The sequence below is a fragment of the Oenanthe melanoleuca genome, chromosome 1, assembly GCF_029582105.1.
Source record: "Oenanthe melanoleuca isolate GR-GAL-2019-014 chromosome 1, OMel1.0, whole genome shotgun sequence".
Taxonomy (NCBI): domain Eukaryota; kingdom Metazoa; phylum Chordata; class Aves; order Passeriformes; family Muscicapidae; genus Oenanthe; species Oenanthe melanoleuca.
Window position 1 is genome coordinate 108,910,205 of NC_079333.1, and position 24,980 is coordinate 108,935,184.

Here is a 24,980-nt window from a genome sequence, read left to right on the forward strand (position 1 = left end):
GTTTTCTCTTGCATGAAATAAATCCTCAACAGACCCTATGGAGGCAGAAGTGTCTTAGAGCTTCAGCTGGGCTGAGTCCTGAGGAGGTCTGGGGAAGGAAAGATGCTTATCAGTCTTTAAAAAGAGATTTCTATTGAAAATAAACATTTAAAGTATAATAGTCTGACTTTTGTTTCTCTGGTTATGCAGCTGCCTTGGGATCTGAGCTCCTGGTAAACACTCTGGCCTGTTAAAGGACATGATTCAGACTGTCCCCGATCCAGCAGCTCACATCAAGGTTAGTTTCCTGTTTATTGTGAGTCCTCAGATGTTTGGAGAGCCATGAAATTAAAGAATATGTACACACAGCACAGCTTTTCTTGCATGTTTATAAATTGTGCTACTGCCCAACATGGGCTTTTTTATTCCTCAGTATTTACGTGCTGCTGTCTGAGTCAGCCCTGCAGTCTTCATTGCTGACACCTGTGTGATCTGCTCTGAAGCACGTGGATATTTTAAAAATAACTTTTTCTAAAGTTAACCCACCTTGATCATCCTTTAATATTTGGTGTGTTTGATAAAATATACATCCTTGAAAAATGCTGGATTTCTATATCCTTGATTCTGTTCCCTGACATCCAGTGGCAAACATTAAATTCAACTGCAGAAGGAGAATGAGCATAATGCGAAAATTCAGATATGAGCAAGCATCCATTACATATATCAGTGCAATAAAACTGAAGTGTTTAAAACAGTTTAAAACCAGCATTGGTTTGCTGCATTTCAGAAGAAAGTGTTTGTTTTACTATATTATGATTATGATTATTGTTATTATTACTATTACTCTTACTGTTGTGGTTTTCTTGCCCTTCTTTATGAAAGACTTGGAACCTGTGAGACCTGGCAGATGCAGCTGTTGCAGAGAAGAAATTTTGGGGTATTGCACAGAAATTTCATCAGGAACTGGAGTAATAGGACAAATAGTAATGGGTTCAGACTGAAAGAGGGGAAATTCAGGTTGGATATGAGGAAGAAATTCCTCCCTGGGAGGGTGGAGAAGGCTGGGATGGAATTCCCAGAGCAGCTGTGGCTGCCCCTGGATCCCTGGGATGTTCAGTTCCAGGCAGGACATTGGAGCTGGAGCAGCCTGGGACAGTGGAAGTGTCCCTGCTATGGCAGGGGTGGCACTGGGTGACTTTTAAGGACTCTTTCATTTTTTCTGACTGCCTTGCTGCCTGTTTTTCTTTGAAGTTACATTTTCTGCAGCTTCTTTCATGGAGTTTCTCCTCAGCTGGCTGCCATCTACCAGTCAGCAGCTCTCTCTAGAAAAAGCTCCACTTTACAACTTATTTTTAACTGAAGCATAGAATAAAAATGAAATATTATTTTAAGCAACTCCCTTTTTCTGTAAAACTCAGTGAATGAAAGAATCTCTCTCTCTCTACCTCTCTGTGTTGTTTTTGGGCTGTGTTTAGTTACTAGGATGAGTTGCAGTAGTGGGAGAGCTCGTTCTTTCCCCCTCTCCAGGTTTTCCAAACCCAGCACTTCCACAGCCCTCTGGTCCACAGTTGTTTTTATGGAAAGAGCAGAAAAACAAATCCTCCTCCCCTCAAAAAACTGAGTTTTTGCCTCAACATGGGTTTCAGCCAGTAAGACTTACAAACACTGAAGGGGATTTAGTACCTCTTCATGCTGTCTAAATGCCCACAGCAGCAGAAATAACATATAGAATGACTCAGTTTCATGCTTTCTGCCAAAACTGGTGCCCAAAGAAGGTTTTTGTAACCACAGGAGTTAGTGGGACAGGGCAAGGCTGGGTATGAAAGTATCTTATTACAGCAAGAGAGCTGCATAAAAAGGTCTGTAATGGTGTGTTCAAGGGGATTGTAGGAGCCTGTTCTCAGCAGAGCATCACCCCAAAGTTGTGTTTTATTGAAAAAGGGTGTGAGGAAGGCAATTACTTTAATGCTGTGTTTGGGGTAGGAAAGCTGGCCAACTGCACTTCAAACCCTTCTGATTTCTGTTTATGGCATTAGGGCCTGCTGTGGTCTAAACACATTCTTTGGAAAGCAGCCGTGGATGCTCGGGTCACTTGGGCTTTAAAAGTGGACATGGTTAAAAATCAGCCAGGATGAAGTGCAGGGGATGTGGGGGAGCCTCTTTGGGGTGCTGGGTTTGTTCTGTCTGCCCTGATCTCAGCTCTGGTGCCCCCAGCATGGCAAGGACATGGAAACAAGGGCAGAGGAGGCCACAGAGTTGGTCAGAGACTGGAACACTTCCCCTGTGCAGACAGGATGAGGAGGTTGGGATTGTTCAGCCTGGAGAAGGTCTGGGGAGCCTTCACTGCACCTTCCAGTGCCTGAAGGGGCTACAGGGAATTTGGAGAGGGACAATTCATCAGGAGCTGGAGTGACAGGACAAGGGGCATGGCTTCAAACTGGACCAGGAGAAATTCATGTTAAAATTTTAGGAAAAAAATTAATTCCTGGGAGGGTGGGCAGGTCCTGGAACAGAATTCCCAGAGTGGCTGTGGCTGGCCCTGGATCCCTGGAATTGGACATTGGGGTTGGAGCAGCCTGGGACAGTGGAAGGTGTCCCTGCCATGGCAGGGGTGGCACTGGATGAACTTTAAGATCTCTTCCAATCCAAACTATTCCATGATTTTATGATTCTGTGATCTCTCATTGCTGTTATGATGCAGAAGAAACAGACTGGGTTCACTACAATCATCCTTGATAAGGTTTTGTTTAATTAACTGTATTATACACATCATGTGTAATTACATTAATTACATGTATTACACACAGTGTAATATCACACAGTGTATTATCACACAGTGATGTTTCTTTATATCCTTCAATAAACAGACACAGCCCCATCCATGCTCATTTAGAGCTGGAACTTTGAAAATTCCCCTTCTGAGAAGTGTCTGGATTATTAAGATTTGGCAGATTTCAAGATCTAAATTTTCTGCCTGAACATGTGGAGAAAAATATTGCAATATATGCAAGATGAGTACTCAGAGATGTCTTTTTTTCAGAAAGGGGGATTTCATGTTCATCATGTGAGTTTTGTGGGTACTGTTTTGAAATCAGCCTTTTCTGTACCAGAAGGAAAATGTGACAAATCTCACTGTTCTTGTGCTCCATCCCTGAAGGGGATAAGAGCTGGATTCTTACCCAGAATTACCCATTCTGCACCCAGGCAGATCCTGTCCAATTTTGGGAATGTTTGGAAAGCCTCAAAGTGTGTGTCCTCCTTCTGTTTGAGCAGCTTCATTCCAGAAATACTAAAGATTAAGCTTTACATTTTTCAGCTTGAATGAAGCATCTGACATTGATCTGTGACCCTGTGGCTCCCTAATGTGTGATTTCACCTGAGTCACGACCTTGAGTTTTGTCCATGCACAAAGGAAAGAAACATTTGGTGTGGACAAGAAAAAGGATGAATTTTTTTTTGGATTTTAATTCCAGTTCAGCAAAATATGGGGAATTCTGACTCTGAGCAGCTTCACACATTGAGTGCCTGTAAAAGAACTGAAATAAATAAGTCTCCTCACATCAATAAAATTGTGCTTTATATAGGCAAGGCTGTCATTTACACACACTTTAATGTGATATTTTTGTTGTTCTGTTGTCGTTAAACTCCAGTTCTTACAACTCTGAAATGCTGCCTGAGATTTGCATATTTTGTTTTTAGGGATTTATGCTTTGTAAATACTGACCTTTAAATAAACCTTGTGTTTTTTTAAGGGTTAAATTCTGGTTTCAGAATAGGTCAAATGTTTATTTGACTTTAGTTAGCTTGTGCCATCACTGTGAGGGGATTTTGTGGAACTAATTCTCAAAAAAACAAGTTACTGCTGTTCCTTTGGGCCTCCCTTGGAAAGGAGAATGGTGTAGTTAAAAAATAATGACTGTATTTATCAGTATTGATGTCTGTCCTGGGATAGTGGGTGTGATTTTCATTGACTCAAGGCTGGTGGAAGATTTGGTCTGTTCACATTTAGTTGATCTGATTTTTCTTTTCCTTGCTGATGATTTTGAGATGTGGGATGGCTGAAGAGGTGGGTGAATGGCAGCAGCTTGTGGGTGGCACACCCTGGTTTTTCATTGCAGAAGGTGAAGAATGGGAACAATTTACACCCCATACAGCTTAATCAAAGAGGACATTCTTGATAAAAAATTCTCCAAGGGCATCAAACACTTCAAGCCAAGCTCAGCTGGTCTGTGTCTGTACAGCCTCATTTGTTCTGTGGATGTAACTGAGGTTGTTGCCTCTCAGTCTGTCACTTTTGGGTTATCAAATCTGGAAGCTGTTCCTGATATTACAGTGAATGAAAACCTGGTTTCTTAGAAGAAATAAAGGAATTATTCCATAGCAGTTTCTGAAATCCACTCCTGAATTTAGCACTTCTCTGCCTGGGTTGTGGTGGCAAATCCACATTTCCATGCACAGCATCCCATATTGTTACTGGAAGTATCACAAAGCCTGACCTCAGAACTCCTTTGCTGGGCAAAGAATATATTGGATTTCAAATTGTGGCAGTGTAGAGATGCTCTGGATGTACCTAATCTGTTGTGGTATGTTTAAATCTGATTTTTTTTTTTTTTTTTGAAGTGGTTTATTTGTTAAGGAGTATATTCTGGGTCTGATAAAATCTGTTATTTTTCCTGGAATTGTAGAGCCTCTAAATAGGATCCAAGATTTTGTTATGCTGGGAGTTTTGTATGCACAATACAGTCTTTGCCTGAGCAGGCAGGGGGACAAGAAGGGAAGGACAACAGAATTATTATTGTTATTATTATCCTCCAGGATAAGGAGGATAAAGCCAGGCTTTTACCCCCACCTCTTTTCAAGGCAAGCCTGAGCCAGAAGCCTAGTCCTTGTGGATTCTTTGCATGGCTAAAGCACTTCTTTCATTGCTTATGAAGTGATGTTTGGGCAGCTCAGCTGGGAGTGAGAGCATGGAAATCCCAGCCAAGGATACAGAGAGCTTGGCCCAGAGCCCCACGTGGAGCAAACTGAGACCCACTGCAGCCTGGATGGGGAGGGGATCCACGTGGAGTTCTGATTCTGTGTGGAATCACAGCCTGCCACCAGGTGATAACACACTATGTCCCTTCCAGAAAATAGGGAATATCTGCTCCTGAAAGCTGCTGGCCAGTGAGCCAACCCTGCTGCAGGAGTGAGTCAGTGACGACCCCATGGGCAAAAGTCCTGCTGTGCTCTTGCTGGGAAAAGGTGCCTCCAAAACACAGAGGGGAACGAGCTCCAGGATGTTCCTGGGCTGCAAACAGGGAGAGCTGCTGCCTGCTTCATGATAGATGTGAAAAGGTTTTAGTATCAGCAGCCCCCAAAGCTGAGCAGTTGTAGCTCCATCCCCTTTTCTTGCCTCTCACTGTGGACTTCATTCATTATTCTGGTGAAGCTTTAAAAGCTCTTCCCCTGTTTTAGTAATGACAGGGTAAAACCACAGTTGGAGTTTTGCTGTTCTTTCTAACTGTGCTGGATTACAGCCCCTAAATCTTGTTTGAGTGATCACCACAGCTTACTCTGTGTCCTCAGAAAATAGAGTTTACCATGGATGAGTTTATAAACAGAGTTTACTGTGGATGTGGGTGGCACTTCTCCCCTCGTGCTCATTCAGAGCTCCCACACTGCCAGGATTCAGATTTGCTGTTCCATTTCCCTCCTGTGTCAGCACACATCAGTTACCTGTAATAATGCCAGAATCACTACTGGATTTGAACTCTAGAATCCCCTCCTAGGCAGAAATTGTGATTCACTTCTCAGCAGCTTAAAATTCTGGATGGTAACCAAATGATTGCTATAGAGTTCCAGTGAGTAAATTCTTCCTTCTTTTCATGTTTTTTTTCTTTGCTCTTGAACTCTACCTCTTCTGTCTGCCTGAGCAAATACCTCCTTGCTAAAGGAAAAGAGAGATAATGGCTTCTGTGTGCTATAATTGATGAACTTTCAGCAATTCGGAGCAAATCCAAGATTGCTGCCAACAACCAGATGGAAAATAGTGTTAATGACATGTTCAAAGAAGAGTATGTTATTTTGATAGGAGATGGTCTAGAGACTTTAATCTCTATTGTTATAGGGACTAATGGCATGGATAATTCCTTAAGTGGGGCCATTTTTAAACAAAAATTATCTTCTTCATAAGCAGGAAAGAGCAAACTGTAGAGTACCAAATGCATTTTCAGAGCTCTGGCTGATAGATGTGCTTTACATGAGCCCTTTGTTACACAGAGTCAGATGTGTTTAAATCTCATTTCTGCAGTCTGCCAGACAGTTAAAATCTGGACATTTCCACTGGTGATGGGTAGAAATCATAAAATGGATTGGTCTTGGAAAGCAGAGCCAGAGTGGGAAGCTGAGGGTGGGGAGAAGGTGCAAGAAGAATTTGGGAAAGAGGGATGAGACAAACTGGAACAGGAACAAAACCAGTCATACACTGGGGACACTGAGAAGGAAGATTCATCCTGTTCTATTGCTCTGCTCTAGAGCCTGGAGTGGGACTGAGGGCTCCCAAATCTCAGCCTGTAAAGTCTTTCAGACCCTCTGCCAAAATATTTGTCCCCTCTTCCTTAGGTCGTGCCCACCTTGGCATGTGAGATCAGCAAATCCATGAGCACAAGTGTCCAATGGTGTTTTGTGCCTCCAAGGCTGTAATTTTTGTGTGTGCCTTCACTGAGATCACTGAAGGGAAGGGGTGAAACAAAGTCTGGCTCTGGAGCAGCCTTCTCTAAAGAACTGTGTCCTTCTTCCTTGGAAACTGGTTACAGAAACCACCTGCCTGGACTGTCCTTGCACAGATCTGCTGAGCAAGTGCTGGAGATGTCTGATTATCTCTGAACAAGCCAGAGATTACTGATTAATGCACACTGGGTTTGTGTTTTGCTTTCATCTAGCCACAAATATCCCAAGCAATGGGTCATTTTTCACCTTTCCTGAGGGATGATACCCCATGACTTGTTATTGTGAAGCATTTCCTCATATTCAGCTGCTCTGTGTGGATTCAGACTCCTTAATTTCACACTGACTTTGCTCCTCCTCACCTTCTTTAAGAGGGAGATTTATAGGGGAGGTTGCCAAGCACCCACAGCATGTGCAGGTGAGTTCTGCTCAGGGTCCAGTTTGGGTGGTGGGGATCAGGCAGCTTCAACCCTCAGCTCTGCACCCAGCCCTGCTTTTGGCTGTCCTGGTTGTTTGGTCACAAATGTGGTCATAAGTGACCACTTTAACACTTCTGGTAATGCCTTGTAGGGCTGAAAGGCATTTTCTAGGAGCTGCTGCTCCAGCAGCCTGGACAGGGATAAATGATTCTCTTGGACTTGGTGATGTGCTTCATCTGTTCAAAAATGAATCTCTCCTCTCTCTCCCTCTCCCTGCTCCTCCTCTCTGTCTTCCCTCCCTTTTAAGAAAATCTCATATTTCAACTTGTTCCAAACCCCATCCTCTTTAAATCTGAATTTTTACTTCATTATTTCTTACCCATGTTCTTATCTCCTCAAGACCCTTTTGGATTATTTCACCAATCCTTGGTGTCCCAAAGTTGACTTTGGGGTGCAGTATCTTTGGCTGATGTGTTGTTTTATCCCCTTCTTTAGATTGTTAATACAGACATTACCTCATCAACAGTTATGGGCATTTGATTAGATACCTTTCACCAACTTTCTCTTTCATCATTTGCCATTAAGTCTTTCCCTGTTGTTCTGTAGGATGTTTTCTAACTTCCAGTGTTCTTTCCCAAAACAATTCAAATTCTCATTGTGGAAAATCTTCCTTGGCTCAAGTCAGTAGTTGGGTTTTTCCATACATGTTGAATTAGGAAGTGATTCTATGCAATATGTGCTTCCTGGTGCAATTTTGTTTATTTAGCAAAAAAGTGTATCTTGTCTTCACCTAGAAGAGCAGAAAGAATAACTGCTGTGCCCCTAAAATCCCATGTCTGTGTGGCCAGTGAGTTCTGCTCCCAAGAGGCTCTACAGTGCTTTCTTCACTACCACATCCTCCTCAGAAATTCAGCTTTTTGTTCCCTAAGAACCTGTAAATCCCAAATGTTGCCCTCCAGATTTACAGCATGTTTAAATTCAACTAATATGGGTGACTTTTACTTTAATATATAAAATCCCAGAATTGTTTGGATTGGAAAGGACCTTAAAGCCCATCCAGTTTCACTCCCTGCCATGGCAGGGACACCTCCCACTGTCCCAGGCTGCTCCAGCCCCAGTGTCCAACCTGGAACTGAACATTCCAGGGATCCAGGGGCAGCCACAGCTGCTCTGGCAATTCTGTGCCAGGGCCTCACCACCCTCCCAGGAAAGGATTTCTTCCTAATATCCCCCCTAACCCTACTCTCCTACATCTCTAGTCCCATCGTTCTGTTGCTCCCAGTATTTTGGGTTTGTTTTGTGACATGGAAATGATCAATTTCTCCTGCTGCTGAGGCTTAAAAGAGTGTTTGGCACGTGTGTTGTGTATTCCATATCATCTGTGATTGCCGTGGATCAAAGAGATAAACTTGCTGGCAGTCATTATCACCTCCTTGAACAGCAGTAAATGTTTGCTGGGACACTGTAACCTGCTATTGCAAATTCAAATTACACTGGGAAGGAGGGAGGTGATATGAGGTGTGTTGTGAGCGTTGCAGGCTGGGCTGACACAGGTTTCTGTCCATACTCACTTGGTCACATAAAGAGATTTTCCAAGATCCCAGAAAGCTGTCATGTCAAGACTGTGAATAATATGGGAGAAATCTTGGCACAGGGTGCCCAGAGAAGCTGTGGCTGCCCAATTCTTGGGAATATTTAAGGCCAGGTTGGACACTGGGGCTTGGAGCAACCTGGGATAGTGGAATGTGTCCCTGCCCATGGCAGAGGTGGTTGGAGCTGGATGTTCTTCAAGGTCCCTTCCTTCCCAAACCATTCAATTACTTTAAGCAGTATCTGGGTTCCCTTTTTAAAGAAAAGGGAGACCTGTCTTAGGAAGGGGTTTATTTTCCTTGGGAAGCACCTCTGTCTTTCCACTTTTTCCATGGGGATTTGGTGAAGTTACATTGAGCACAGGGGAGCTTGTGTTTAGCTCTTTGTTAGGTGGAATGTTCAGTCTGGAGAGGAGCCCCAGGTGAGAGGGGCCCTCAGCCCTGGGTGTCCCTGTCTGTCTGTCTGTCCCAGGGTGTCCCTGGGTGTCCCTGTCTGTCTGTCCCTGGGTGTCCCTGTCTGTCCTTGGGTGTCCAATGGCCCCAGAGCCACGGGCAGGGACTAAGCCCAGCAATTCCTGCCCAACAGCTGGACTAAAAGGCCTCCAAAATGAACTTGTAATGAAAAAAAAAAAAAATTAAACCCAAGAGGAGGCCAACTGAGATTCAGTTAGGGGGAGCCACCGACCCCTGAGTGAAAGTTTCAGAAAATCTCTCCAGTTCTGTCCCAGAACTGCAGCCAGCCATCAGCCATGGCAGAGATGTTATTAACTGAGACACAGGAAAATATACTTTCAGTTATTACATGCTAATAAAGCACAAACTAAACAAATTTAGGCAACAAGAGCAATTATGCCATTAAACATTTAACTGCAGGATTGATTTTTAAATTACTAATAATCTAAACCAAAGTGTGCACACACACAAAGAGGAAGGGGAGGAAGGTAATTTTGCCAATTGAATCTAATCAGGGCCTCAGTTCAGATGCGTGGCTGTAAATGTCAGAATACATAAGGTCTGAGGCAAGAGCAGAAGTGGAACCAGGATGGATGAGCTTTCCTCACTTGAGCAGATTCTTCTGGCTGGAGGAAGTTAAACACATGGGGAGGGGGAACTTGGGGGGCTGGGTTGTCTCCAGAGCTCCCTTTGGATCCTGGGTGTGCTCTGAGCTGCCTTTTGGGATGGCAGGGAGCAGTGAGCTGAGGCACAAACTGTGGGCCTGAGCCCTTCCACATTCTGCTGCTGTCACCTGCAGAGGAGGATGAGCTGGATCATTCCTGAGCTCAGAGGAAATGGAAAAATTCCCATCTTCACCTGAAAAAAATCTGCTTTCTGTTCCTGGGCTGCAGCAGAAGGTGGGTTTGGAGATCAGGGTGGGACACTCTCACAGCTCCAGGGTTTTATTTGTTTTCAGAGTTTATGGCAGGGTTGCTCCTTTCGAAAAAGTATAAATCTTAATCAAATAAAACTGATGTGCTGCCATATTTACCCAGTCTCACTGGTTGTCCTACATCATGTTTTAGCATATAAGTTACATGACAGAGTTATCCAGGGGTTGCCAGCTGACACAGAAACAAACCCTCATGTTAAATTGCCTGCAGATGTCCTCTTCCAACTCCTGTAAGGAACTTCTACCAGTTCTCTCTCTCCCCCCCCCCCCTTTTTTTTTTTTTTTTTGTGTGTGTGTTAAATAAAAGCAGCAGAAGAGGGGGAAAACAATCTCAGTTGAATCTCTGTGCTGGTGCCTCTGTTTGCAGGACAGGAAGCCTTAAGAAGACAATGCAATTTATAGGCAGGCTCAACAAAAAACCCTGTAAGGATTTCCATGAGCCTTAGTGGACCAAATGAGTCGTGGTTCTTTTGAAGGCTGGAGCTGACTGAATAATGCCAAGTCTAAGGCTGCCAAGGTGGGCTTTTCAGAAGATTCAGACCTGAGGAGGTGAGAGATCTTTATGTTCTGTTGGCTGTAATTTATCTGATACTTGAACTTCTGGTTAGAGTTTCAACCAGGCATCCCTTTTGTTTGGATATTAATCTAAAGCAATCAGGATTTTATCTGATGGATTTAAATTCTTGCTCGGTTTGGCAGAAATCCCCACGTAAGGTTGTGACATTCTTGAAAACATTCACTGTTTTCATTTGCATAATTAGGAATCTTTGTTTTGTTTTCATTGTATGAATTTACTGGAGTTTGTGAACTTTTTGCCTGGCTGTCTCCCTTGGTTGGGGAAATCACAGAATGTTGTTTCTTTTCCCTGGCTGGAGGAGTATGGGCTATTTATGCTGAGTTTTAAAATAGACTTTTCTGTGAGTGCTTGCATTGCTCTTTGCAACGGGATATTTCTGGAGGATCAGCCTGGCCAAAAGCAATTGCGAAAGGTTAGTGGAGAGCAGAGCTCCCATTTAAACACCTACGAGAAGGAGCAGCCCTTGAGAAGCTGGGAGTGCCAAACAACTCCCACGTGGAACAATGGGAGCTGCTGAGTGCCAGCAGCTTCCAAAAATCTACCCTCTCCTTCAAAATATATTTGTTTTTTTTCTCTGCATGGAGAATATTGCACTTGAATGTGCTCAGCAGTGGCAGGTGGTGGAGGTTTCTCCTGGGAAGGTGGAGTTCCAGGTGGGTTGGGAGGCAGGCAGGTGTTTCCCAAGTTTTTTTCAGGAGAGGTTTGGCCAGGGATGTTGAACTTTGCTGGGCAGGTAGAAGGAGAGCCCTGGGGAGCTCCCTCTGTAACAACCCCACATGGATTTTTTTTTTTTTTTCCATAGTTTTCCCGTTTGTCTTAAACTGCTTCGGAAGTGAAATAAATGAAACCAGAAAAGGCCTCTCTGGCATTGCTGAAATAGGGATGTCCAGATGGGAAATCACAGTAATATCACTTGTGCATTCAAACTTCACGTCCTGTGCAACTTCCATGTGTGGGCAAAGGAGATAAATTTGCTCTCTGGAGCTACACGTGCACTTCTCTCTTTTGATTAAGCCTGAAACACATTTCTCTTCCCTTTCTGTGATCATGGAGTGAGGTCTGCAGGAAAAATAGGATTAGAAGTTAATGTTTTGAAGGCTGTATTTCCAAATAAGTTATCTTTGTGGCTTTCTCTAATGTCATTTTTTAAAAATTCTATTTATCACAAATCGCCAGCCATTTTTTCATTAATGCAGACCAAGAGCAATAAGAGTGTGCTAAAACAAAGGAAGATTACTTCTGAAAACCAAATAACGAGTTTTGGTTACTGTTGCTTTTCAAACATGGCAAGCAGGTTGGCGACCAATATGTTTGCAAACGACCTAAGTCTTCCCTTCCAGTGGTAATCCGTATTCTTTTGAAAAGCTAATAAAAGTGGTGTATGAAAGAAATTCCTGGGGCACTGCAGAACTCACCCTCCTAGGGAGAGAGCCAGATGTGCTGGTTAATAACCTTGCAGGCATTCAAAGCCAGGGCAGTAACTGGGTATCACCTAAGCCAGACGTTGTGTGCTGGTGCAAGGCAATATCACATCCTGGTCACATTCGCAGCAGAGAGCTGCAAGACATGTGGAGTCTTATTAAAGGAAGGAGAAAAAAATAAAAAAAAAAGAAGGAAAAGAAAAGGAGGGGACAGGCAGAAGGAGAGGGAGACAATGTGTCTGTCCTGAGAAGCAGCAAAGGAGCAGACACACTGCTCCACATGTGCATTAGTCTGTCAGCCTGGATTCTGCTCTCCAGATGTTGGGGTGGATCCTATGGCAGGGAGAAGGGAGGAAAAGAGGATTTTAAAAGAAATCACATTTCAGGGGTGAAATTAAGTCTCTGGGTTTTTCAGAAGGCAGTCACTCAGTGTGATTTATCAGAATGCTTTAATGAAATAACAGATTCTAGATTTAATGGTTTTTACAGCCTTGCTTGGCAGCGCCTCCTCCAAACACAAATGTTTGTGTGTGAAACTTGTCAGTGGCTTTTAGAACCAACATGCCTCAGAGTAAAAGGCACATTAGAGTTGTTCTCAGACCAGTCCTACTGAACTGAAAATTGTTTGTGGCGAGAGTTCCCAAAATCTGATGGATCTTTCTCAAGGCTCCATCTCTCTGAATCAAACCTTCTGAGAGCTTTGGCCATCACATCAAAACGGTGCTCGTGCATAACAAAAACATCTATATTTGCAGTGGCAATTAGAATACATCAGCGTCAAGTTAAGATTTTTTTTTTAAAAAAAAAAACACTGAATTTGCTTTCCCAGGCAGAAAAATAAATCACTTACGGCATTTATGGTATATTTGTAATCCGAGACTGGTGGCTTCGTGTTACCGGGCACGACGTGTGCGGCAGATAAACAAACACTGCACACCAAAAAAAAAAAAAAAGAAAAAGACAAGTCCCAGCTTTGTCTGCCTGACACTTCACCTCTGTGACCAGGATCCCACAACCAGGGCCACATGTGCTTTTCTGCTGAGCTCGTGTTTAGGTTGAGCCGGGCTCAGCCCTGGGCTGGTCCTTGCGGGGTGTTCCATGGGACATTGGTGCCTGGCCAGCCGTGGCCACTGTGAAGCAAAAGGGATAAATATTTATGTGAATGCATTAAACAATGTGGTTGTTCTTTCTTGAGTCCCAGGAATGCATCACTGACGTGAAAAGATGGTGATACACAAATATTACCAAATTTCACTTTCATGACTGATACAGAGTCACTGCCTTCAGCTGTCGCAGGAGTGTGGATACGTGAAAATCATGTTGCAAATAGAAATGAGGCAATTTTATGTCAATATTAGGACAGAGCACTCTGGAGGCAGTCTGGATGTTTTCATACATAATCACGGCTTCAGTAAAATTGTGCATTTATGGAGACAGCTGGTGTGCCTTGAGTTGGAATAGGATCAGCTGAGTAGGGCTTGGGAGAAATCTCAGTTGGTAGTTTTGGTAAAAGCCAGAATCACAGATAGAGATTTTGCTGTTGGATACGATCTTGACTCAGCTGGGAATCCCAAAAATGAGTGGAACTCTGCAGTCCTTTCTTGCATCCACCGCAGAGTGCATGGGGACGTACAGCACCGTTTAACCAGGGTGAAAATATTATTTTCCTTCCTGATACAGCCAGGAGAGATCTCCAAGTGTGCCCCACACACCTCAGACGGGGTGAGGGCTGCTGGGGCTCCGTGGGTGAGAGTTTTCCAGGCTGAGCTTTCCGTCATCACACCCTGGAGTTTGTCAGAGGGAGAGCTTGGAGCCGGCCAGGGGTGATTCATCCCTCCCAGCGAGGCCTCTGAGGCAATCTGACATTATTCGGGCTGATATCATTAATTAATGAGGGCTCAGTGTTATTCTTAGACACTGGATTGAGTATTGGGTAGGGAAGCCCATGAAAGGGCTCTTTGATTTTGGAAAATTCCTACGGCACTGTCAAATTTGCTCACAAAATTAAATCATCTGCCAACTTTCCAAGTTAAGGAGCACATCCCCTCTGAAATCTTGACTGAGTCTCCTCAGTGCCTTCTTGGGATCAAGGGATTTTTGGATTTATATTCATGCCAAACAGAAATGATAGATGGCCTCCAAAAACGAGTCCTATTAAATCTACCAGGCAAGCTTTGGAGAAGGTATTTCTGTTGGTTTGCTGTAGCATGGATTTGATCCTCCCTCACTTTTATTTTTGGCTGTGCTTGGTTTAATGTGCTCAAGGTAGAAAGGAACCAAATCCCAGAGTTTCTGTGGAGCCTGAGAGTTGGTCAGTGTATCACACCTAGACAGTGTGACCTGCCACCCTCCACCATGGGATGTGCTCATACAGCTCAAACAAACCCCAAATTTAATGGGGTTTTTGTCTGGTCTCAAACAACAAGCTCTAAATCTAATGTAGGGAGCAGCTCTCCTTGCTGCCAGCACACCCATCTTTGGGACTGGTGCTGGTCTTCTCTCTTCCCAATGCTTTTCCTGCTTCTTTTCCTGACTGGCTGCTCCCTGAATGGACCCTGCAGGTGTCCAGAGTCAGCCCAGCCTTTGCAGCCCTCTGGCAGCAGATTTATAAATAAAATGCTGTCATTTCAGCAGGGCTGGGAGCGCAGGAAGTGCCCTGCACATGTGGGGTGGTCACACATGGATCCCATTGCAGCCCTAATAGTGCTGGGGTGGGGGAGAGGGCTGAGGGGCTGCCAGGGCAGATCCCCCCTTCATTCATCTGTTTGCTTTGTGTGAACAGAGGTGTCCAGGCAGGGCCAGTTCCTCAGTTTGCTCTTATTGCCACAGCTTTGGGGCAAGATGTGGCCAGCAGCACTGAGCCCACTATTTGAGGTTGAGTTAATGAGTGTAGGTGCTTTTGGGATGATACCTCCCTTAATGATGGAGTGTGTCACCAAGAGTTCTTCTGGAGCAGGGTTTGGACCTGGGGGTGCCCAGGTGGGCAGGAGGCCCCTGGCAGCTGGGCTGGCTCAGGAATTGTGTGTCCAGCAGGAGCAGGGCAGGGATTGTCCCTCTGTGCTGGCACTGAGAGCCCCTCGAGGGCTGTGTCCAGCTGTGGCTCCTGCAGGAGAGCCCTGGAGGGGCTGGAGGTGTCCAGGGCAGGGACAGAGCTGGGGAAGGGGCTGAGGGAGCTGGGAAGGGGCTCAGCCTGGAGAAAAGGAGGCTCAGGGGGGACCTTGTGGCTCTGCACAACTCCCTGACAGGAGGGGCAGGGAGGGGGGTCGGGCTCTGCTCCAGGAACAGGGACAGGAGGAGAGGGAACCTCAGGCTGGGCAGGGCAGGCTCAGGGTGACAGCAGCAGGAATTTCCCCATGGAAAGGGAGCTCAGGGGTTGGAACTGCCCAGGGAGGTGGTGCAGACCCAGGAACACCTGAACATGGTACCCAGTGCTCTATTTGCCAAGGAGGGGATCAGTCACAGATTGGGCTTGATGATTTTGGAGGTGAATGATTCTGTGATTCCATGATCCCACACTGTGGACCAGGTTTGTCTCTCAGCTGCAGCACACTGTGCTCTGGGATACGTGTGCCTGCACACACACACAGCTGGGAGCAGAGCAGCAGCCACCTCAGCTGAGTGAAGCATGAGAGTGTTTACTACTTGGGAGAAAAAACAAATCTGTTATGGATTGTGCTAATTATAAAGAGCCTTGACGTGGTACCAAACATTCAGCAGCAGAAAGACCTGAGTTGCTTGGATCCCCCGTTTGGTTTGGTGTGGCTGACATCCATGAACCAGGCTCTAATCTCCAATTCTGGCTGCTGGAGGGAGGATTTTTTTTTCTAGGGATGTGTGTGTGACTTTCTTTAGATATCTGCTCCAGAGGCGCCCTTAAAGCATTTTGCTTCTGTTGCCAGGATCAACAGACGAGGTGCTGGAACAAACTGATAAATTAAATAGCAACAAGTTACCCAGACCTAATGGTATTAATCCAGGAGTTTTGAAAGGCCTGAAGAATGAAGTGCCTGAGCTGCTCACAACACAAATGTATGGACTCAGGGGAAGTGGGGAACTTAAGAGTGACAGTCTTTGTACTTACTTCTAAAAACAAACACGAGGGCAGAGCTGGGAAGCACCTCCAAGCCTTACTGCAGGGCAAAAATAACACCTAACCAGTCCCAATAATAAACAATGGCCAAGTTATAAATACACCTCCTCCATCAACTGTATGAAGTGGGATGTATTTTCCAAAGGAAAATTGGAAGTCTTTGTTTTAGTGCATTTTTTAGGTCGCACCAAAAAAAAACCAAAAACCAAAAATAAAAAAACCAACCAGATTTGAAAGAACGAGTTTATTTTTTTAAAAAACAGCTTAAAAAGCTTTCTTGTTGAAAGAAAAAGTGACATTTGGTCAGCCATTAAAAATGGATAGGAAAGAAACAAGAAAAAATTGCAAGGAAAAAGCATGAAAAAAATAGTCAAAACTAATTTTTCAGGCTGGCACTCAAGATCAGTAGCAGGGTGTCTCAAATCGCATCCCAAATCTGGCGTTGTTCAATCCATTTGGTAATGAGCTGGAAAACAGGAAGCATGACCCCAAACAGATTGAGGATTATATCCATGGTCATGTATTTTTTAGGTTATTCAGACAAACTGAAGGAAATACAGAATGTTTCACCAAGCCAAGCAGAAAGCGCTGCGCTCTGACAAATCCATCTGGGAAAGTAATGTAAAAAAAATCTGTGCCATTGAATAACTATCACTGCAATTAAATACACTGAAAAGCACTTTTGAGACACTGCATTAATCTTTTCCCATCCTGAAAACTGGTCTCTGGCTCTTTGCTTATCAGGTTCTAATTTATAGTGAAATATGAACCTGCATCCTAAGACAATCATTTCTCTTTGATAACCTTCTTAAAAGTTTTTCTGCACAAAGTCCTAAGCTTGTGGTACACTTGTATTCTGTCTGGGCCAGGCAGTGATCCATGTGGTGCAGTGGCTGACAAATGGCTGGGATGGTAATTAATACCATAATCAGCTTTTGGAAATGCTGTGATGGAGTAAAAATGCTTGGGGTTTGATTTGTATTAGAATCACAGAGAATCACAGAATGGGTAAAGGGACCACAGAGGGTCACTGGTGCCACCTCCCTGCTCCAGCAGGGCCATCCCAGAGCACAGGGCACAGGTGGAATATTCTGGAATATCCCCAGGGAGGAGACTCCAGCCCCTCTCTGGTCCCTGCCCAGGGCAGAAGTTGTGCCTCCTGTGCAGGGGGAATTGCTGGGCTCAGCCCCTGCCCCTGGCTCTGGGGCCATTGCTGGGGCCTGGAGCAGAGCCTGGGACTGCTCTGCCCTCCCTGCACAGGGACAGACAGACAGACAGACAGACAGATAGGGACAGACAGGGACACTCAGGTTGAGCAGCCCCAGCTGAGTGATTTCAGAAAGAAAGAAAGAAAGAAATGAAATGTAAAAATGAAACACAAAAGAGCAGGTAGTCACTGATGTATTAGAAATCCATTTTATAAGTCTCTCCTGGTCAAGGATATTCACTTGTCCAGTGACTGTGACAGTAAAGGTCTCTGGCCATACCATCAAGTGTGTTCTTGGAAAAATGCTTAGAGGGGGCCTTGGGGTCAGTTCTGCCAGGTGTTGTATTAGGCAGTGAAATTTCCTCTCAGGTTCCGTTCCTGTGTTTGCTTGTGGACTGGGAGCCCTTTTGCCTGGGAGAACAGTGTGGAGCAGGAGGAATCTGTGTGAACATTTCCATCACATGGGTGCCTTCAGGCACAGCCTCAGCCATTCCCTGCAGGATGAGCATAGTTTGGTCTCTGTCCCTTGAGGAAGCTTTTTCCTTTCCAGAGGAGAGTGCCAAGGCTGTGACCCGAGGTGTGGACAGCATCTTGTGGCCTAAACCCACTGCTAAATAAGCACCTGTCTGCTGAGCTGGGTTTAAACTGGTGATGTGGATGACCCAATTCCTGTTTAGAGCTTCCTCAGCTCTCAGATACATCAGCACTTGGGGAGCTGCAAGAGGCAGCAGCCACATTCTTCATTCAGAGTTGCCATCAGTATCAGCTGGAGCAGAGGGAGCCAGGTGGATTTGTCAGTGATGTCAGTGAGATCCCAGTGAGCTCTGAGTTCCCTGGGATCAGGAGCTGCAGTGGCTGCCCGGGGCCCTGTGCTTTCTAGGATGTGTTTTCTGCCTTCCCATCTCCAGTTATTTCTGCTTCCTGGTGTCCTGTGGATGAGGCTTATGAAGCCCTGCTCTGAATTCCATGCTGTCACAGAATCCCAAATTACCTGAGGTTGGAAGGGATCTCTGGGGGTCATCCACTCCAACCCCCTGCCAAGGCAGGGTCACCTGGGGCAGGTGACACAGGAACGTGTCCAGGTGGGTTTGAAATGTCTCCAGAGGGAGACTCCATCACCTCCCTGAGCAGCTGCTCAGGGTTCTGCCCCCTCCATGGAAAGAAATTCTTCCTCATGCTGAGACGGAACTTCTTGAATTTTGGTTCATGGTCAGTGCTCTTCACCCTGTCACTGGGCACCCCTGAAATGACACTTTATGTCTTTAGGATGAAGATCCAGCTCCCCTAACTCTGAGAGATAAACCAGTCTTCAGAGCTCATGGAAATACTGGCATATACTGAGGGTATTTAATCCCATTTTAAAATAGATTTCTAATGAGCCTAAGCAACAATTTTAATCTAGATGTTGAATTTTTAGGCAGCTAAGGTAAGGTAATCTTTCTAAAGGATTTGCATACATTGCTGCTTCTTGATTCTATAGTGGAAAGGTGCATTCACAGCCTTGAAAAGTTCCCTTCAACTTAAAATAAAATTCTCATGCCAACTTTATAACCATGGATCATGAAATAAAAGTTATATCAAATACATTTCAAATGTCTGTCTTGGGTGGTTTTAGCACCTAGTTAAAGGTGTCAGAGGTACAGGGATTAGCAATTTGGATTACAAATTACTACTTTAAAAAAACATATTTTCTGTGTGAGATAGGAGGGCAAAAGATTCTCATAGGACTGTGATATTTTGGAGTTTCATAATTCCCTTCTTTATGTTAATTTTCCCTTCACCAGTACTTGTAGAACTACGTATAAGTAAAAAAAAATATTTAATCCTATCTCTAGGAACTCAGTGAAATGTTTTGCTTTAACACTTCGTGTCTGCTTGGATTTCCCTAAATATTAAATAATTTTATCTTTATTTTTTCCTCTGTGACAGAAAATGTCCTTCAAAATATGTCCAAATGCACAACCCTCCAACCAAGGCTGATGGTATCATTTCTAGCTAGGATCCCTGTGCCTCTGGCAGATTTTAGCTTTTCCTGACAAGGAGGCACTTTATTCCTGGCCACTTGCACCATATGGTGAGGAACTGCAGCTTTTATCCTGAAGCAATCCCTGAGTGCTTTCAGACAATTTTTATAGGAGTCTCTTCACTCATCACTGAAGTGGAGCCAGTGCTGGGGGAAGATGTGGCAAGCACTCAGAGGAAATGGTTGCCATGTCCCTGCAGCCTCTGGAAAAGTCTGCAGCACTTCTGAAAAACTGGGACCACTCTGCAGATTGTTGGTAATTGTGATGACACTGGCCACGGGAGGCCAGGCCCCCTGTGTGGATCAACAAGATATGAATAAACAAGGTATGAATAAACTGCAGCCTGGGCAGGCTCCTCACCTTCCCACTTCAGGATGAGGGGAAAACAGAACAGGTTTGGGTTTATCCTTACAGCCAGCACCAGGTGGAGGTAACAACCCATGTGGTCTCTGTTCCATAGGAATACAGAATATTCTGAGTTGGAATTGTCCCACCCCTGTCCCTGCCCAGCCTCCCCAAAATCTCACTCTGGGCATCCCTGGCAGCTCCTGCAGCTCCAGCAGCCTCGAGGCTGTGCCCATTCCCTGGAGAGCCTGGGCAGTGCCCTGCACCCTCTAGGGGAAGAACCTTGCCCTAAAATCCACCCTAAATCCCTCCTGGCACAGCTCCAGCCTCTCCCTGGGTGCTGTCCCTGTCCCAGAGCAGAGATCAGAGCTGTCCCTCTGAGGAGCTGCAGCCCCAGGGAGCTCTGACCTCAGTGTCCTCTGCTCCAGCTGGACACACCAAGGGAGCTCAGCCTCTCTGCTCTCCTCAGCTGTTGATCTTCAGACAGATACACATCTCTGCCAGCTGCCTGTTCCATCCCGAGGTTTCTGCTTCAGTCACCTGCTGTGCAGTGGGGAGATGACACCTGGACACTTCATGCATCCTTTAGGAGGAAGAATTGATCAGGGAAAGAGCTGCCACATAGATGCAGAAGTTAAAAACAAAGAAGCACCAGAAAAATTTCTGAAGCAAACAATACAAAATCACTGGATGGGAGAGGTTGGAAAGGTCCACAGAGGGTCAGTGGTGCCTGCTCCAGCAGGGAGCACAGGGCACAGGGCTGTGTCCAGGTGGAATATTCTGGAATATCCCCAGGGAGGAGACTCCAGCCCTTCTCTGGGCTCTGCTCAGGGCTGGTCCCTGCCCAGGGCAGAAGTTGTGCCTCCTGTGCAGGGGGAATTGCTGGGCTCAGCCCCTGCCCATTCCTCTTCTCCCATTGCTTGGCAGCACTAAGAGAGCTGGTTGTAATGGTTTTGAATGCAAAACCAGTGAGAGACTCCAAGTCAGAAATACAATTTAATAGGAAAAAAAAAAAAAAGAGAAAAATAAAATACATGCAATGGCACAAAAGAAAAAAAAAAAAAACACTGACAGAGTCAGAATACAACCTGACACCTACTAGTCAGGGTGGGGGTAGCAGTCCAGATGAAGTGCTCTTGTTGAAGCAGTGATCCTGTAGAAATCCTGGAGTGATCCTGGTAGCTCTTGTCCTCTGAAAAACAGTGGAAAAAGGCTGCTTTGGTGTTCCAAATCTCAGTTTTTATCTGGGTAGGAAAGGCTTGGCTCCTCCCCTGGCTGGAGCATCTCCCAGTGGGATGATGGAATTTTATCAGTCATGCCCTGGGACTCACTGGCCATTAACAGGAGATATCTCCTGGAGGGAGGATGGGCTGTGGGAAAGATAAAGAGCATTGTCCCATTTGGCTTTTCACAGCTGGCCCATTAGCAGGAGATATCTCCACACAGAGATAAGGATCACTGCCCCATCTGGTTTCAGCAGATGGTGACAGAATACAGACTTTTGGGCACATCTTTACATTGTAACCTAAGACACTGGTGCATCCTCTTGACACCCTGTTGGCTGCCCAGTGCTAGAGATCAAAGCTTCCCGACATCATTTAAGATTAATCAAATTCATAACTTTCCTTTGTGAAAGTTTCTGAAAGGAATTTCTCTTCTCATGCCCCTCTTAAAATCTGTGGGATGTTTGAGTCAGAAGGCTCCCATTGCCTGGCACCCATTGCCCTTCACTGCAGAGGGAAATCTCAAACTGAAGAAATGAATCAACAGCTCCAAAATGATGGGTTTTTTCTTCAAAGGGTGCAAATTCTCCTGATCTTGTAAGTACATGCCTTAAATAGAGGCTCTCCAAGACAGGTTTAATGGGAGCTCTGGGATCTGGTACTGCAGGACTTCCCACAGTGTCAGCTGGTCTTTTTTGAAAAAAATCTGATAAAAATGAGGGCTGTGAGAGCCTGGGTGGAGCTGTGTGAGAGACAGTGTGTGGCTGACAGCATTTTTCCAGGAAACTGGACAGTGGGTCCATGATTTCAGATGTTTTACTGGTTCCTGATGAGCAAACCAGGCTGGGAGAGGCTCAGATAACTCCTGTCCCCACTGTTACAGACCTTCATGTGGTTTAGATACAGAGCATTTAAATTGTTTTGGATGAGAGACTTTAATGGGAAGGCAGTTTTGGAAGTGCTGGCTGTAATAGCAGCACTGTTAATATTACTGTTTTTGGCATGGCAGACACGAGAAAAGTATTTTTAGAGCCAGACATCTGAGAGGCTTGACAGGGGGTAGCATCTCTTCTCTCTGTCTTGCTCTGCATGTGGCTTTAACTTGAAACCATTATTCCCTCTGGGCCAGCAAACAGTTTTGGCTAAAAATTGCCTTGGATGTGGGAGACAAGGATCAGTTTCACACATGTGGGCAGAACCCACACATCATATTCCTCCCTCTTCCAGAGATAAGCTGTGAGGGAGTTTCCTGAAATATTTCACTTGACAGCAGAGGAAACATTTTTTGAAGGGAGAGGTGCTTTAAAGAAAGGAAGGAATCTGTAATTACATAACTTACATTGCTGTCAGCCTGCATTTTAATGACTTTGATTTTCAGGTAGCAAATCAGTAGGAGCCCATCCACAAATGGACTGTTGGCTGCTTTACCCCAAAGCATAAACATATTTTCTTATCCAATTTGTATATTTATGTTTGAGAGCAAAACTCTCTAAGAAATATCTTTAAAGTTTTTGTTTTTGTTTTTGTTTTGTTTTGTTTTGTTTTGGTGGTTTTTTGGGTTTTGTTTTGTTTTTGTTTTCCAATAAGCAAAAAAAAAAATCATAAATCCTACAAAGAGACTGAGGATATGAAATTGCTATTCCAAAGGTAGATGTTAATGAACCCAATGCCAGGGAAGCAATGTAAGATATTAAACTTCCCTGCTTTGAAGAGTTCTGCTCTCTGAATGGAATAAATTTGAAGAAATGTAGGAGAATTACCTTGAAAGCTGGGAGTGGATGATTCTGAAAGCCTCACCATGATGATGATGATGATGATGATGATGATGATGATGATGATGATGATGATGATGATGATGGTGGTTGGTTCAGCATCAATGGGTACCAGATCTCAAAGGTGAAATTTTTCATCATGTTGCAGATGGACAGAGCTACAGACATTGTGAATGTGACTCTGGTTCAGGACTTTGCAATAAAGGTTTACCAACAGGAAATGAGGAAAATGCATCATTTTTTTAGGCTTTTTTCTGCCTGAAACTAGATCTTAAGCTGATACATAGATGCATTAATAGAAATAACTTCATTTTCTGAGTGAAGGTTATTTATCACTTTAAATTGTCCCCTATCAAATATGAAAAGTGCTATGAGTAGCTGGGATGAAGTGCAGGCTCTGAGGAAGACAGTGATAAACTCTCCTGGCTTTAACAGAGACAGGATTTAACCCTCATCCTCTGTTTTTTAGCTCTCTGTATATAATTCTGTTGGTGATGAACTGTATCATTACTTGGTATTTTATTTTGGCAGGCTTCAGAGTAACATAATAGCATGTATTTTTAAAAGTCAAGTTGCTAGCTTTGTAAAAGGAAATTAAATACTCACTTCTAAGCATAATTAGTCAATTAAAAAAAAAAAAAAAAGAGATAAGAGTGATCCAGAGGGAGATGACAAGATAAACTGATGAACTCTTAAGGCCAAGTGTTTGAATATATTTTAACAAATAATAAGTTGAAGTTTAATGTGTAAGTTCTAAATACTACCTTTTTTTCCATAGTTATCCATGAACAAGGAGTTATTTTCTGCATATTTGTACAGATGTGTACAGATATTTGTACTTTGTATTCTGTATTTTGATTTTTGTATTTGTATTTTGAAGTAAGTCATACATTGCATCAATCCATTCACAGCTTGAGCAAGCCCCAGCCTGAATTCACTAAGTTGATTTAAAAACCTGTACTCAAAACTCTAGGACTTCCTGTAGTAGATTTTGTTGATGGATGATTGAAATTGTCCGAGCTACAGGACAGAAACAAATCCAGCAGGGCTCATTTTCCACTGAAATCATTCTGTGCAGAACTCCCACAAATAAATACTCAGTGAAAAGTCACTTGTATCCTCAGCCTCCAAAGCATCACAGCCTTGCCATAATTTCATGTCAGTCACTTCAAAATGTACCACATCAAAAACTCAAAATATTTACTTTTTTTACAGCTGTAGAATATATGGGTTGGCCATACTTATTTTGGAAGGTTGAGGTAGCACACAGGCTGGTAATTCCTTTTCTGTATGGAGTTACAAATACAGTCACTAATTGTGCTACATTTTAAGGGAGTTTGTAGAAAAATTCTCCTGTATTTTTACTTGCAGTGTTATTGACTCTTGGAGATAAGTGATTAAAAATGAGCTTTTGAAGTGCCAGAAATGCCAAAGAGTAAATATTTTTTAAAATATGCAAATATTTGCCTGCATTAATTATTGTATTTTGACACATAATGATAAAGCATTAATGTAAGGAATATATTATACAAAATCACCATAATCACCAAGGTTCTGGAACATCTTTATGACCTTCCAAAATCCAGCATGTGTAAACTTTGTTGAATCAGTAGTGATGTAGTTTGACATATAAATGGTTTGGATGAACAGCATTAACCTTGGCACTTGAGGGTTTTGTTTATTTTTGGGGTTTTTTGTTTGCTTTTTTTAGGAAAATGTATACACAGATTCATATATCATAGGAGTTTTTTGTTAGGTTTTTCATTTCACCTGCCTTCAGCCATCTGTAATGTCTGCATTTAAACTATTTATCTGAAGCTCTTTTTGGAGAATCACAGAATTATTGAGGTGGGCAGAGCCCCTCAGGATCCCCCAGTGCCACCCCAGTGCCACCAGCATCACCCCAAGCCTGTCCCCAAGGGCCACATCCAGCCTGTCCTGAGCACTGCCCCAGACAGTGACTGCAAACCTCCCTGGGCAGCTCATCCCAATCCTGACCACTCTGCCAGGGACATTTTCTTTCCCAATCTCCACCCTGAGCCTGCCCTGGTGCCATTTGAGGCCATTTCCTCTCCTCCTTTCCCTGCCCCTCCTGTCAGGGAGTTGTGCAGAGCCACAAGGTCCCCCCTGAGCCTCCTTTTCTCCAGCCTGAGCCCCTTCCCAGCTCCATCAGCCATTCCTCATAACTCACATATTCCAAACCCTTCCCCAGCTCCATTCTCTTCTCTGGACCTACTCC

The 24,980-nt window shown here is 44.2% G+C and overlaps 1 protein-coding gene across 4 annotated transcripts in view; it reads left to right on the forward strand.

Annotated features, from left to right (window-relative positions):
• ERG (ETS transcription factor ERG) overlaps positions 1-24,980 on the forward strand; it is a 138,431-nt gene that overhangs the window by 37,132 nt on the left and 76,319 nt on the right. For all 4 annotated transcript variants that reach the window (XM_056492177.1, XM_056492203.1, XM_056492169.1 and 1 more), the window contains exon 2: positions 190-277. In XM_056492177.1, coding sequence (XP_056348152.1) covers positions 239-277 — 39 coding nt within the window. In that variant the 5' untranslated portion in view covers positions 190-238. The remainder of the gene's footprint in view (positions 1-189; positions 278-24,980) is intronic.